The sequence below is a fragment of the Phoenix dactylifera genome, chromosome 8, assembly GCF_009389715.1.
Source record: "Phoenix dactylifera cultivar Barhee BC4 chromosome 8, palm_55x_up_171113_PBpolish2nd_filt_p, whole genome shotgun sequence".
NCBI classification, from domain to species: domain Eukaryota; kingdom Viridiplantae; phylum Streptophyta; class Magnoliopsida; order Arecales; family Arecaceae; genus Phoenix; species Phoenix dactylifera.
In genome coordinates, this window is record NC_052399.1 from 23630297 (window position 1) to 23643420 (window position 13124).

The 13124-nt window shown below is 40.6% G+C and overlaps 3 protein-coding genes across 3 annotated transcripts; 2 read left to right on the plus strand and 1 right to left on the minus strand.

Annotated features, from left to right (window-relative positions):
- The first annotated feature begins 1557 nt into the window (after nt 1–1557).
- Nucleotides 1558–4197, plus strand: LOC103713436 (acid phosphatase 1-like). Its single transcript, XM_008800366.4, has 3 exons — nt 1558–2063; nt 2526–2735; nt 3800–4197. The coding sequence occupies exons 1-3, from the start codon at nt 1573–1575 to the stop codon at nt 3972–3974; spliced, it is 876 nt and encodes a 291-aa protein (XP_008798588.2). The 5' UTR covers nt 1558–1572; the 3' UTR covers nt 3975–4197.
- Nucleotides 4198–6805: 2608 nt separating this feature from the next.
- Nucleotides 6806–10626, plus strand: LOC103713435 (acid phosphatase 1-like). The gene is made up of 3 exons (XM_008800364.4): nt 6806–7330; nt 7539–7748; nt 10247–10626. The coding sequence occupies exons 1-3, from the start codon at nt 6951–6953 to the stop codon at nt 10422–10424; spliced, it is 768 nt and encodes a 255-aa protein (XP_008798586.1). The 5' UTR covers nt 6806–6950; the 3' UTR covers nt 10425–10626.
- A 512-nt stretch (nt 10627–11138) lies between these two features.
- On the minus strand, nt 11139–12792 carry LOC103713434 (leucine-rich repeat extensin-like protein 4). Its single transcript, XM_008800363.4, has one exon. It carries the CDS (start codon nt 12691–12693, stop codon nt 11428–11430), a length of 1266 nt encoding a protein of 421 aa, XP_008798585.2. The 5' UTR covers nt 12694–12792; the 3' UTR covers nt 11139–11427.
- Between the last annotated feature and the right edge of the window lie 332 nt (nt 12793–13124).

Sequence of the window (13124 nt, forward strand, 5' to 3'; positions counted from 1 at the left end):
ATGATTCAGATCACAATTGTCATGAAATTAGTTTGTTCCTTTTAATTTCCTTTAGATAGGGGGATTGAGTTGATTAGAGAAACTATATTTTTTACCTTGCACAAAAAGAAAAATAGATGACAGAATTTCCAGATTTTAGGAATGAATAATTTCCCTTTTCGACCTCTTCTTAATTACTGGGTTTGGTCACAAATTACTTTATTACCTTTTTAGACAGCCAATAGTTATTTGTTATTTTAAATCAATAAAAATTATATATTTTTTTTAGGCAATAGGACATAGAGCAGAAGGGAAGACTAAACTTCTCTCATAAACCCGTTTTTAATGACGATGAGGAAAAACTAGTTATTCACGAGCAATGATAGATGAAAGGTGCCAGCTTATCAAATTAGTAATTTTATGTTTTTTTTGCAAAACCCACTTGTCACGCTTTAAATATTTTCAATGTTCAAACACCTAAGCAACACCCTAGCATGTCACGCGAACTTTTTTTTTTGGTTATCTATAATTGATAAATGCAATTGTAATTTTTGGGTTGTATGATGTTAAAAAGATGATCTGTAAGGTTGTATCTTCAACATGCAGAATTCATGTCTCTTTCTTGTTGCATTAAACAAACAAATGACCAGCTATTGACCATATTTCACATATTATGCACTTACATATATAATAATACAGTATATCGCCACAGTGATTAATTAATATTTATAGTTACTACATATTAGTAATTATTTTATATTGATTCTAGTCCAATAGCAAAGTTACCTCTACCAAATAATCCAAATAAAATCTGAGTGCTTGCGGCCAAATATAACTGCAGCTACTTTACAATAAAAACCATGACATGAGTTGGCCCAATTATGGCCCTGCATGTTACTGAAGAGAGGTACTAATGCATGGATGGCCGCCGTATCATTCATATCGGAAACAGAAGGCTCTTGTTTGTTTTGAAAACTGAGCAAGAAAAGAAAAGAAAAAAAAAAACTGAGCTTGTGGAGTTGGACTTGCCAAATGCGTGGATAGTTGTCAAACCGGCAATATTCACAGAAGATATCAGCAACCAGACAATTGCCAGGTAATATTCACAGAAATCACTTGCAGTCACTTGCAGCTCGGTGCAAGCAAAGGAGCCAGCCACTAACTCTCAAAATAACAAGGACACTTAGTTACAGTCTCTTCCAGCAAACCGGCAAGCAACGATTTCACCACTTCTTTCCAATAGAACAACCAGTTCACATGAAAGCTCCAACGGTCAAATTTAAATTTAAACTCTTATAACATTTCACAACCGTCATAACGTTACGGTTGAAACGGATTGAAACAGTGAATCAGCTGAAATAAATTTAATGTTTTGGAAGCTTCTTCATTATAAATTTTTAGATTAGTTATATTCAGTTATAATTTACATTGCTTAATAGCTAGATTAGTTATACTTTGACCAAGCTCGAATGTGTATAAGTACAAAGAAGAGCGAAGAAAATTGGAAATGAATTCAGCGGTTTTCCTCCTCCCCTGTTTCCTGTTTTCACTCTTCGTTTTCTAACACCAACCTCCAGTTGCCTTGTGGTAGGTATGACGAGCCTCGCCTATAAAGACCATAAGTCCAGGCCCCAAAGTTCGCAGTTAGAAGGTATAGCGGAGCGGGTGAAAGAGACCGCAATGGAGCTTGCCGTCGCCATCGTCCTCTTGGCCGCCCTCGTGACTTCGTCCCACGCTTCTTCGCGCGTGGAAGACCCCCCATTCCCGCTCCCCATCCACCTCCTGCGCCCCCTGTCCGGCTCCGGTGCGCACCGGTTGAGCGGCGTGACGTGCGAGAGCTGGCGCGTCGCGGTGGAAGCCAACAACATGCGGGGGTGGAAGACCATCCCCCGCACCTGCGAAGGGTACGTCGGCCACTACATGCTCGGCGGTCTCTATCGCAGGGACTCGGCAGTTGTCGCCGGGGAGGCCGCGAAGTACGCCGAGAGCCTCGACCTCCGCGCCGACGGGAAGGACGTCTGGGTCTTCGACGTCGATGAGACCACCCTATCCAATCTCCCTTACTACGCTCGCCACGGCTTTGGGTAACCGCACCCTGCTCTCTCTCCCCCCTTCGGTCTTCACGGTTCCCTCCCGGTTCCTTCCGGCCATATCAGGCTTATTTGCTAATGTGAAAAAAAAAAAAAAACTTATCTATTATTCAGAGTTAAAAGGACAGAGAAGCTCTTGGAGCAGCCTCTTTTTGAATTTCTTTTTTGAGGATATACTAAGTAGAGGACAAGATGTCCCAAGTTAATAAAGAAAGAAGAAGTAGTTTGCAATGGTTTTCCACTAAATCTTTGGAATACTTTAAGGTCACAAAAGATGTTTTCATCTTTTTTCTCATGCGTATTAATTCTTTCAAATTCGCCCCCTTTATTTTTTTTAAAAAAAAATCTGGCAACATTGATGAATCGAATTAAATTTCCTAACGTATTTCAATTAAACGCATAATTTTCAAAGAGCATGATTAGCTTTTCTAAAGTGCAAAAATCTGATTTTTGTAGGGTCGAACTGTATAATGCTACATCATTCAATGCATGGGTGATGAAGGGGAAAGCACCTGCGCTGCCAGAAAGTTTGGAGCTATATAAGAAATTGTTGTCTCTAGGCATCAAAATTGTATTCTTGACGGGTAGAACCGAGGATCAAAGGGACATCACGGCTCATAATCTCAAGATGGTCGGATATCATACATGGGAAAAACTCCTGCTAAAGTATCAGCCCTTTTCTTGTGATATTTATTACTATCCCTCTTTTTCTTTGATTCATTATTATCTCTCTTATTTTCACGATTATTAGTATTCTTTCATCCCAGGTGGTCAAATAACTTTGGCCCAATCATAGTATCCGAGCAGTACTGTAAACCATATGGCATCAGTGAGTTGGTGCGAGTTGGTATAACACATGGTTGCAATGTGGTATCAAGCACCAATTTAATTTACTTGCGAGACATCCTAATGGAGCTCTCTTTTGATGGCAAAATTGGGCTCTTATGCATTTTTGTGCATGATATATTTTTTAAAAAAATTATATTTTAAGATTTTTTTCATGAATATTTTTCTAAATATCGAATTTTACATAAATACTCTTCCAAAATTAATATTTATATGTATACTCTCGTAAAATACTTATTTTGCTATTCTACTTTTTTTTATTCTTATTTTTGCATATATACCCGCACCATTTAACACTGTTAAAAATTAACGATTTTAAATTAAAATAACTTAAATATTCTTAACGAGTAGATGAGAAAAAACAAAACATTTATAAGGCGATAGTGATTGAGGACAAAAAAAATAATTTTAAAATTTTATTTTATTTTTAATTAAAATAAATATTGTTTTTTATTAATGGTATTAGAAGAATCATTATATTAAGAGTATTTGTGAAAAACAGTATTTTATAAAAATAAAAAATAAGTATATACACAAACTTTAATTTATAAAAAGATATTCATGCGATAAACTCTATATTTTAACTCTCATCAGCCGCCACTGGCCTGCGTGCTTTTGACTTTGTCAAAAGCGGTCGAGGACTTGTTCTCAATAATGGGACATGGCCATGCGCCTTTAGTCAAAAGTACCGTTATTTGAACGTTTACAAAGTATGACTTCGAAAGTTAATTGCGTTGCCATTATGTCACTCCGGTTGGCACCGGTCAAGATGCTGAGATCACCATCAAAGTTCAAACACTCAGCAACATAGATTAAAATGTCACTTGTTTTTAGGATGCTGACACAATCTTTTGTAAATTGTGTTGCTCTGTTTTTGTTTGCAGAGGGTTAAACGTGAGTGGCTCGAGCGTGGCGTATAAGTCGGGTATGAGGCAGAAATTGGAAGAGGAAGGTTATAGCGTTGTTGGAAACATTGGAGATCAGTGGAGTGATATCTTGGGGCAACCAGAGGGTGGTCGTACTTTCAAGGTTCCTGATCCAATGTACTACATTAGTTAGAACATCTGCTGTACTTCAGTTCATCTAGAGTTTTCATGTCTATCGTGTTTCAATTTCTGAAAGATAACGTCCTGGATGCTGCGTCTACTCTGTTCTTAGTAAACAGGGGGCAGCATCTTGCTATCTCCTACTTCAATCTTTTAAAAAAAAGCTCGGATGATTTGAAGGTTTGGTAATAAATGAGAAATAAAACTTAATTGTCCCATGCTAATGAGACTTAAAAGGACAGGCTCTCATTTTTTTGAGAAAAAGGAAGAGCCTAAGCTATACTTATTTTTCTTGAAGAGAATGAAGTTCCTGAGTCCCTACAATAAGGGATATAATGTTAATTATTTTTTTTATTTTTGCATTTCAAAATGTTTAAAGCTCCTTTGTTCTTATCCATTTTTCAAAAAAAAAAAAAAAAAAAAGGTTGTTTCATGCCTTTGCCGTGAGAGTTTTTACTGTTGGATATTTGAATGGCTGTTATTGTTATTATTATTGGATGGTTCACAGCCTTCGGCCGATTGACCTTAAAAATTCTTTTATACATATGTGATTTTCTTTCTCAATCAATCTCTCTTCATTTCTTTTTGGAAAAAGCTCTTTTTATTTCTCTCCTCTCTTCTTTGCAGAAGAGCCCTCTTTTCTGCAAAATACTACCACATGCTATTATTGAGGTAAGGGACAACCAAAAATAATTCAATCAAACCTTTATGCTTCGGAACGCATTCTTAAAATGGTGCTGTTATAGTTGAATTTTGGAAAGTACGCTTGCTGGAACCCTTCGTGCCAAGTCATTGATTTTGGAAAATGCGAAACCTACCTCTGAGAACAATGCAATCCGTGTACCTCTAAAGCTGAATTTTCTTCCTGAACTTTTTCTTAATTATTTGTGTTGTTACAAGAAATTGCATCCATAGTTTAAATTTCAACATATAATAGGGGCACAAGCATTCCATTCTCGTGACACTGTTTTTTTTTTTTTTTTTTTTTTGGTACATAATAGGAGGGGAGGGGGAGGGACCAGCCCACCCGCGTAGCAACCCCATTACTGAGCCCCCCTTCCACTAGGGAATGTTCGATACAGGTCGCAGGTTTCGCGTGCCTTCCCCGACCCGTGGGCTCACCCCACTGGGTTCACCGCCTCACGTGTGGGTACGTCATCCCAGTGCCACCTTGGTACAAGTGGAAGGAAAGCATAACCGCCAACAAGCCAGCCGAGCGTGGGGCATCCGGTCCCCTAATTTAATCGACGCCCGTGCGTTTCGAACCCGGGCAACTTGGGCGGAATTATCGCCCCCTTACCACCAGGCTACTACCTTGGTGGCCTCGTGACACTGTTTAGGGCAGTTAACAGAAGGGACATTCTTCTAGTCCATGTAAATTCCCAGCAGCATCTGGTATAAGGGCAGATAACAACAGGTGGCCTATATCTTCAGAGCTCGAGGGCTATTGATCTTGATCTTGTTCCTGTTCCGAAGGCCTAACCACATAAAGATCTTGATCTTCTCCGGGGCAGGCTCTTTCCATGGACTTGGCGCGATTGGGCAGATCACTCCTTGTTGATTTAGAAATTGGACGAAGAACACCCTGCTTTCAGACCATTTCCATGTTGGCTTGTCTTGTTTGCTTTGTAGAAGTGCTGCTTTGGAGTGTGTTTGCTAAGTCTTGCAGTTCCTTTGGTGCAACTGCTGAGAATCAGGGACCAGCGCCCAGTTGAGTAGTTTCCAATAGTTTAGCAATCACAGCTTCCATATTTTCTGCTCTTGAGATTAGGAAGAGTACTGACATCGAGTGCTCACTAATTTGGATATCATGTCAATAGAGTATTTTCTTCCCATCGCCTAGCATAAATCTCAAGCAAACCCAGAAAGGGTCTAACCCTTTGCAAAATGTTCCTCCAAACGGATGAAGCCCTTGCCATTCTTTTGCTGCGCATGTTCCTGAAATTCTTTCTACCATTTTGGGTAAGATCCTGAATTGTAATAAAAGATATCAGAGCGAGCTCGGCTTATAGCAAATACGGGCAAGGAGACACTGCAGTATGAGTTCATAGAGGCTGATCACGAGCCGATCGTGATGGTTATGGTTAGATTTTAATAGATTAGAACTCTTAGCCTGACAAAGACGACAGGACTTAAACGGGAGGAATATGTGAGGATCCGTACAGACGTGTATTTAGTCTTATATCGATTATTCGCTAAAGAGATTTTGAATAATTATATTAGACTAAAAAATTTTTAAAAAAACTTTCTTGCTAGTCTTTTTAGATGTAAGGACAGAGTTATAACAATAAATCTTATTAGATTTAGTGATCTATGGCTACCTATCATTCAAAAGTCTCTGTGCCTACTTGGAGAGCAGAGCTCGGTTAAAAAATTCTGCCAAATTAAGAATTCTCATACCATCTGCACCTTTGCCTTTGCAAATAATCTTCCAGTTTACTAAGTTTTGGATTGGTGGTGAGGTTGAGATATGTTCTAATGCTGGTTATGTTTTGTTTTTACTGAGTTTATGTTTTTTGGCTTGGCACGCGTTCTAGCGAACCAATTGTGGGAAGCTGACCTTCTTCGAGCTCGCTAACGGTCAACAAGTCTTGATACGGACCAGACGAGGATAGCTTGAGAGAACGCTTTGCCGCGCCACCTAGTCACCACAACGGTCTTCTCCTCCTTAAACCTGGGGTGAACAGGCAAATATCACCAATCGTCTGCTGCCACGCGACAAGGTATCGTTCCGGTGAAATTTATAGCGCAGCAAAACGGTAATATCTCCACAATCGCCGAGAAGATGAAGAATATTTTACGAAAGATGCCATTTCGTTGTAGTATAATGATACATAAGAATGGGAAAAGTCCGCCCCGAACCCGCTCTTCTCTTCCTTCTCCTTTCCCTTCCTACGGAGAACGAGGGAAGAAGGGGAAGCCCCAAGAATCCAAACCTTCTAGGGTTAGGGTCAGGGTTTCCTTTTTATTCTATCCAACTCCAAATCAGATGGGATTACTTCGATTCCTTCCCCTCCTCCTCGTCCTCTCCGCCATCGCCTCCGCGGCCGCCTCCCAATCCGTCCTCCGGATGGTCTCTGAGGGCCCGCCTTGCGGCGACGGCGACGACCTCTACTGCGACAGCTGGCGGCTCTCCGAGGAGACCAACAACGCCGGCTACTGGAAGACGATTCCGGCCAGATGCCTCCAGTTCGTGGCGGAGTACATGAACGGCGATCGCTTCGCATCGGACTCCGCCGTAGTCGCCGCCGAGTCCCTGGCCTTCGCCCAGACCGTTCAGGTCGTCGGCGACGGGAAGGACGTCTGGATCTTTGACGTCGATGAGACGCTGCTCTCCAACCTCCCCTATTACGCCGTCAACGGATACGGGTACAGGATATCCCCTTTTCTCCCAATTTTCTTGATTTACAACGAGTCAAAGAAAGATTCTTTGCTTTGAAAATGCTGGTTTTTTTATTTTTTTAATTTAAAGTATTGACAATTACCCGCTTTGAAGTTAATACCGTGCAATTAATACGAATGGGTTTTTTTTTTTCCAGAGATTTTACCCTTAATGCAAAGTATCGAAATTTCGTAGGTCAGAGGATTTCAACGAGACGACATTCGATGAGTGGGTGAATCTGGCAAAGGCGCCGGCTTTGCCGGCGAGTTTGAGGCTGTATGAGGAGCTCCTGGGTCTAGGATTTCAGGTGGTCCTTCTGACCGGCCGTGTCGAGGCTCAAAGGAATGTCACTGCAGAGAATCTATCGTTCGCAGGATACCATTCTTGGAATAGGCTCATTTTGAGGTACATTTGCTCTCTTTCTTCTGCTTTAACGAATGATTCTCTAGTGCGTTTCTTCTTAATGTTGTAAGTTGTAACACTGTTCAACTTGCATTAGTGGAGTCAAAACTTATGCTATGAAATTTGTAGAGTTAATTTGGAGCTTGAGCTAATGGGTAATGGATAAGCATCTTCATTAAGGTGAATAAGTGATGAAAAAAAAATCTGGTTTATAGATACCCAAATGTCAGCACAAAGCACAATAAGTTATATACTTATCTTTTGCATGCATTTTATTGAGGTACATATTCACATAATGTTGTGGAGACTAAATTTTGGTTCATAACAAATTTTTTTGTTTTTTCTTTTGTTTTCTGCCCGGTAGATTTTCCAGTTCATATTATGGTATATACTTTGGCAGTGATTTGTTTAGATTCTGATCGTATAATCTAAACCAGCCTTCAAAAGTTTGCCAACAAAGTGTGTATTGAAACAGGAGGATTGAAGCTTCATCTGTGGACAAGAATTGCTGTAGCTTCCAATGCCAGAAATTATTAAACTGCACAGAAATATAAATGTTATTGAAATTTAGAAAAGCTAAAAACTGCTACCTCATCTTCAAAAGTCTCAATATTTTACACTAGAAGTCGCGGTAATCTTCAAATATATTCTACATTAAATGTTCTATAAAACCATGTAATGAATAATGTCTCAAGATCTCTATCTTAACTAATGCATATTCTGAAAAAAGTCCTAACAATTTAATTTTGCTTATTGAGAGTTTGCATTATGGCTGGAGTTGGTCCAGCTTGCTCATTGAAAATAATATACTCGCAGCCTTTAAATGATTAAATCAAACAATCTGTTTGTAAGAGCAGATTTTTATAAAATAAATCTAATTTTTTAAACTGATCTAGGTGCCCTTGGGAGATCCTAAAACAACTTAGGAGATGAACTTGACTATCTCTTATATGTGTTACTTTCAATCTCATCTAGGCTTACCAAATACAGTACAATGCCTTTGTAGTTGGGAAAAAAGGATCATCTTATAATGGTAGCAGCCAGTTCTTGAGCCACATTCCAAATCCTGTTTCCTCTGCCACTCCATAAAGTAAATCATGATTGATTCCTTCAGTTCCCCTGCATTGCCACTTCCATTCTCTTTCTACACTTTGGCTTCTATAATTCAACATGTATGTTGTTCATATATTGTATTGCAAAAATGGAATCACCAGTATTCGCTTGAACCTCCAATCATTTGAACTATGTTTTAACAAAATTTGAATAATCCTTGTTCATTTTATCCAAGTAGGTTTAGCTATGACTTTCGGAGATGAGTATTACCAGTTATGTTTCTCCATTTTCGAGGCAAGTCAATTGACTATGGCTCTACTGTAGGTTGATGCAACTATATAGTGGTTAGATCATGTGTGATCCCAACTTTCTATTAACTGGAACTTCACTGGTTCATTTAATAGATGTAAGTTTGACTTTCGACTCAATTCATAGATCCATGTTTCACTCAAAGTTAGGTAATTTTAGTATATATCTCAGTTTCTGGTCAGCATGATCTATTTGCAGCCCCTGTAGCAATATAAGAAAGGCTCATCCTTGAAATCATCAGGCCTTCTTCCCCTAATTAACAATTTGGTACAATTTTTTATGAAAGATAAGCTTTCACTAGCAAGTGTGATGATGCTTGTTGCATGTAAAATTCCTGTGCTGTGAAACTGGATCTTGCTCACCAGGAAAATTTCACCAGTGTGGTCTATTTATATACATAAAACACTTTAATCCATTATTTCCTCAAATGCAATGTCACACCCACTACATTGCTTAAGTTATATTATTGATTTAAATTTAAAATAACTGGAGTTGGAAAATTTCATCAGTATTAATCAATCTAAACCATCAGTTGCTTAACTTGCAGTATTATAGATCTCTATCATAGTGGCCAATTCTTATAATGTATCTGTTCTACTATGAGCTAATGCTGGATGAAGTTCACATGCAGTTAAATTTTCATTTTCTTTCTTTTTTTTCACACCGCCTAGAGAATTATGTTCTGTAATTCTTCAACTATGGGAATTATGCATATTTATAGTGATCATCCCATTTCTACTTATCTTCTGCCCCTTTAGTTAGCTGCTGGTTGAATGCTAAGTTCTTAACAGTTCACTTGCAAAAACTCAACTTTCGGTCTGTTTAGCATAACTATCAAATTTTAGACTCTTACTTTTTTAATTAGAACTTCTCATCATTTAGTTTTCCCATAATGGGATATCATATATCAGGATCTTCCAAATTAATGTACTGTATGCAGTCACCCAGGAAAACTGCTATACTAGATTCCTAGTATCATCTATTTGGGCTAAATATTCTTATGTGCTTTTCTGAATGATTGAAACATTCCTGAACCCTCAATTAACTTGATGTACCATAGGGTAAACTGGTTTTCAGCCAACTTTTATATATGAATTTGACAAGTATTTGCTGATCAAGGATAATATGTCACGAGACAGGGAAGATTCTGATATTGGCAAGAAAGCAGTGAGATATAAATCAGGGAGACGGGCAGAGTTGGAAGCTCAAGGATACAGGATCCATGGGAACTCTGGGGATCAATGGAGTGACTTGTTGGGTTCACCTATGGCCATGCGATCCTTCAAACTCCCCAATCCCATGTACTACATTCAATGATATTGTTTGGAAAAGGACTAAGCAATTTGTTGAATCTTTTCCAAATTCATACAATTATATTGTAAACGTATTATTTGTAAGAACAATGATTCCACAAATTGTTTGTACCCTGGCACCGCGAACATATATTTGAAGCTGCAACAGCAGACAATGTGTCATCAGAGAGCTGAGGTTTATCGAAGGCATGACACATCTAAGTTAACCATCAACTCATTCCAAGATTAATAGAGGAGAATTTGTATTTTATATGTTGTCATTTTAAGAGAACTTTTAAAAAGCGAGATCCCTACAGAATCGGAGGCTTCACCAGTGAGATGCAGAGAAGCGAGGACGAAATACAAATTCTCACTAAAGACAGTTTTCATAATCGAAATAGACTCTGTCGGAATTTGTAGTTTCTTCATAGTCATCGTAGCCGGCTGCGACCCTCAGGTGGACTGTATCAAACAAACTAACGTCAGTTGGAAGCACAAATCTTTTGTCGAGCGAAGGTTAAGGAATGTTAACACTCTTAATATGAAGTGGTTTGGTGTCTAACATCATAGGATTCATCTACTTCAGGAATGCACTCCCTCTAGACACCCTGCAGCCCATGAGTTGATTGCTCCAGTTTGTTGATGATCAGGACTCGTGTAACATCACCATTTAAAGTAGAAGATCTTCTATTTCTGATCGGTAAAAACTATCTCTAATTGGATATAAAGAGAACTCCTCTCTTGGCAAGTCTGTATGATAACATTAATAAATATTAATACAGATGCTCAGCTCTTAAAACCAAAAGCTTGATCCAAGGTGGCTATACGCATGTCTAATGCTTCATGCGAACATCAAAGCAATCTAAAGCCACCGAAAAATAGAATAGAAGGAAGAATTGAACTTGAGCACTCAGGATATATATTGACGAGAGCTTCAATAATTAAATACACATACGGCCTGCTGTCTGCGCCATTAGATTTCCAAGTAGGCACCACCGGTCTAGTCCCAGTCTCGTCCTAACACAGCTTCATGGCACGGAAGGAGGCAGTGAAGCGGGGAAGGGAAATGGGATCCCAACCATTCCACCCACTTGACCCATGATGGCTCCTGCAGCGCAAGCTATAGGCTTTGTGAATGGGATCCTCAGGCAGCTGAGACCACCCCAAGACACTCCCATGCACTCGGGTGGAGGCCTCTGCATGTGCCCCCCAGGTACACAATTCCCAGCAAAATCAAACCCCACATTCCTGAAGAAGAGCCCTGCACAATCTTGGCTGAACCCGGAGAAGAAGTTATAAGACAACGTAAGGTTTACAAGTCTCTTCATATCACAAACCAAGTCAGAAAGTTCCCCTGTTAGCTGGTTGTGTGCTATATTAAGCACCTCCATCCCAGTGAGGCACGACAGAGAGTCAGGGAGGTGACCTGTGAGTGCGTTGAAGCTCAAGTCCAGGACCTCTATCCCTGATAGATAGCCAAGTCCCTCTGGAATGCAGCCTGTGAGCTTGTTGTTGAGGAAGAGGATCTCTCTAATCCTAGCACCCGTGTAGCCAAAGCTAGCAGGAATGGACCCTGAGAACTTGTTGTTAGCCAGGGTGATCACAGTAGCAGGAGAGCCCCAGACGCTCATGGGGATCTGGCCTCCAAACTGGTTGTTGTTGAGGAAGATGGCATCCAGGTCCTTCTCAAAGACCTCGTCTGGGACCTCCCCTGAGAAGCTGTTGAACCTGAGATCCAGATACTTGAGGTTTGGGATGAGGAGAACTGCGGTTGGGAAAGGCCCTGAGAGGCGGTTGTTGCTGAGATCCAGCTCTGAGAGGTACTGGAACTCTTTGAAGGAGTCCGGGACGGTGCCTGAGAAGCTGTTGCTGTTGAGGTGGATGACGGAGAGGTGGGTGAGGAGGGAGAGCTCCTTCACCAGAGATCCCTTGAGGTTGGCATGGTTGAGATCTATGCCCGCCACCACACTACTGGCAGTGGATGACGACATCTCTTCAGGGGGATCTGAGCAGAAGATACCTCTATAGGAGCACACATCAGGGCCAACCCAAGAACTTAGAATTCCAGATGGGTCCTCCGTCATGGCTGATTTCCACGCTTGGAGGACTATGTACTCCCTGCTAGGGCCGGGATCTGAGGCTCTGGGCGGTGGGGCTTGGGTGTGGGTGGTGGTAGTGATGCCCCTCCCGTTGATCCAGACTCCGACACGACCACCAATTCCAATGTTAGCCGAGGATTTGGGGAAGGAGAGGTGGAGGAATGCAAGCAAAGGGAGCAACCAAAGGCTCTGCATTTTGGGCAGGGGATGGGAATGAGTGGGAATTTGGAGAGTGTTTCTCCGGAGCTGGATTCTTTGTCTGACGGGTTGTGATTGGACCGGTGAATGCCATTTGCTTTATTTGCTTGGTGTTGTCGACACTTGGCATCGTGTTATTGGAAGTGTTCTAAAATTTTCCGTGTATTTGTGAAGGTTGCCTCAAGGTGATTTAATGCATGGGAAAATGGCATTACTAACCTGCGTCATGAGGCCCTCAGGGAATGGTTTATCCTGTGAGGCTAGGAAAAAGCTTACGTCAAAAAGTGTCACCCAAAAAGTCGCTCAGCTGGCGGGGAATAATGTTATTATTGATCCTTTAAAATGGCATCATGAAGAGTGCCACTGAACGAAGCAAAGCGAATGGCTCAAGGGCCTGAGGGACTTCTTCAGTGAAATTTCTGAACCCC

Coding starts and splice junctions, on each gene's coding strand:
- LOC103713436 (XM_008800366.4), top strand. CDS start 1,573: ATGACGAGCCTCGCCTATAAAGACCATAAGTCCAGGCCCCAAAGTTCG. Junction 2,064..2,525: donor TACGCTCGCCACGGCTTTGG/GTAACCGCACCC, acceptor TGATTTTTGTAG/GGTCGAACTGTATAATGCTA. Junction 2,736..3,799: donor TGGGAAAAACTCCTGCTAAA/GTATCAGCCCTT, acceptor TTTTGTTTGCAG/AGGGTTAAACGTGAGTGGCT.
- LOC103713435 (XM_008800364.4), top strand. CDS start 6,951: ATGGGATTACTTCGATTCCTTCCCCTCCTCCTCGTCCTCTCCGCCATC. Junction 7,331..7,538: donor TACGCCGTCAACGGATACGG/GTACAGGATATC, acceptor GAAATTTCGTAG/GTCAGAGGATTTCAACGAGA. Junction 7,749..10,246: donor TGGAATAGGCTCATTTTGAG/GTACATTTGCTC, acceptor GTCACGAGACAG/GGAAGATTCTGATATTGGCA.
- LOC103713434 (XM_008800363.4), bottom strand. CDS start 12,693: ATGCAGAGCCTTTGGTTGCTCCCTTTGCTTGCATTCCTCCACCTCTCC.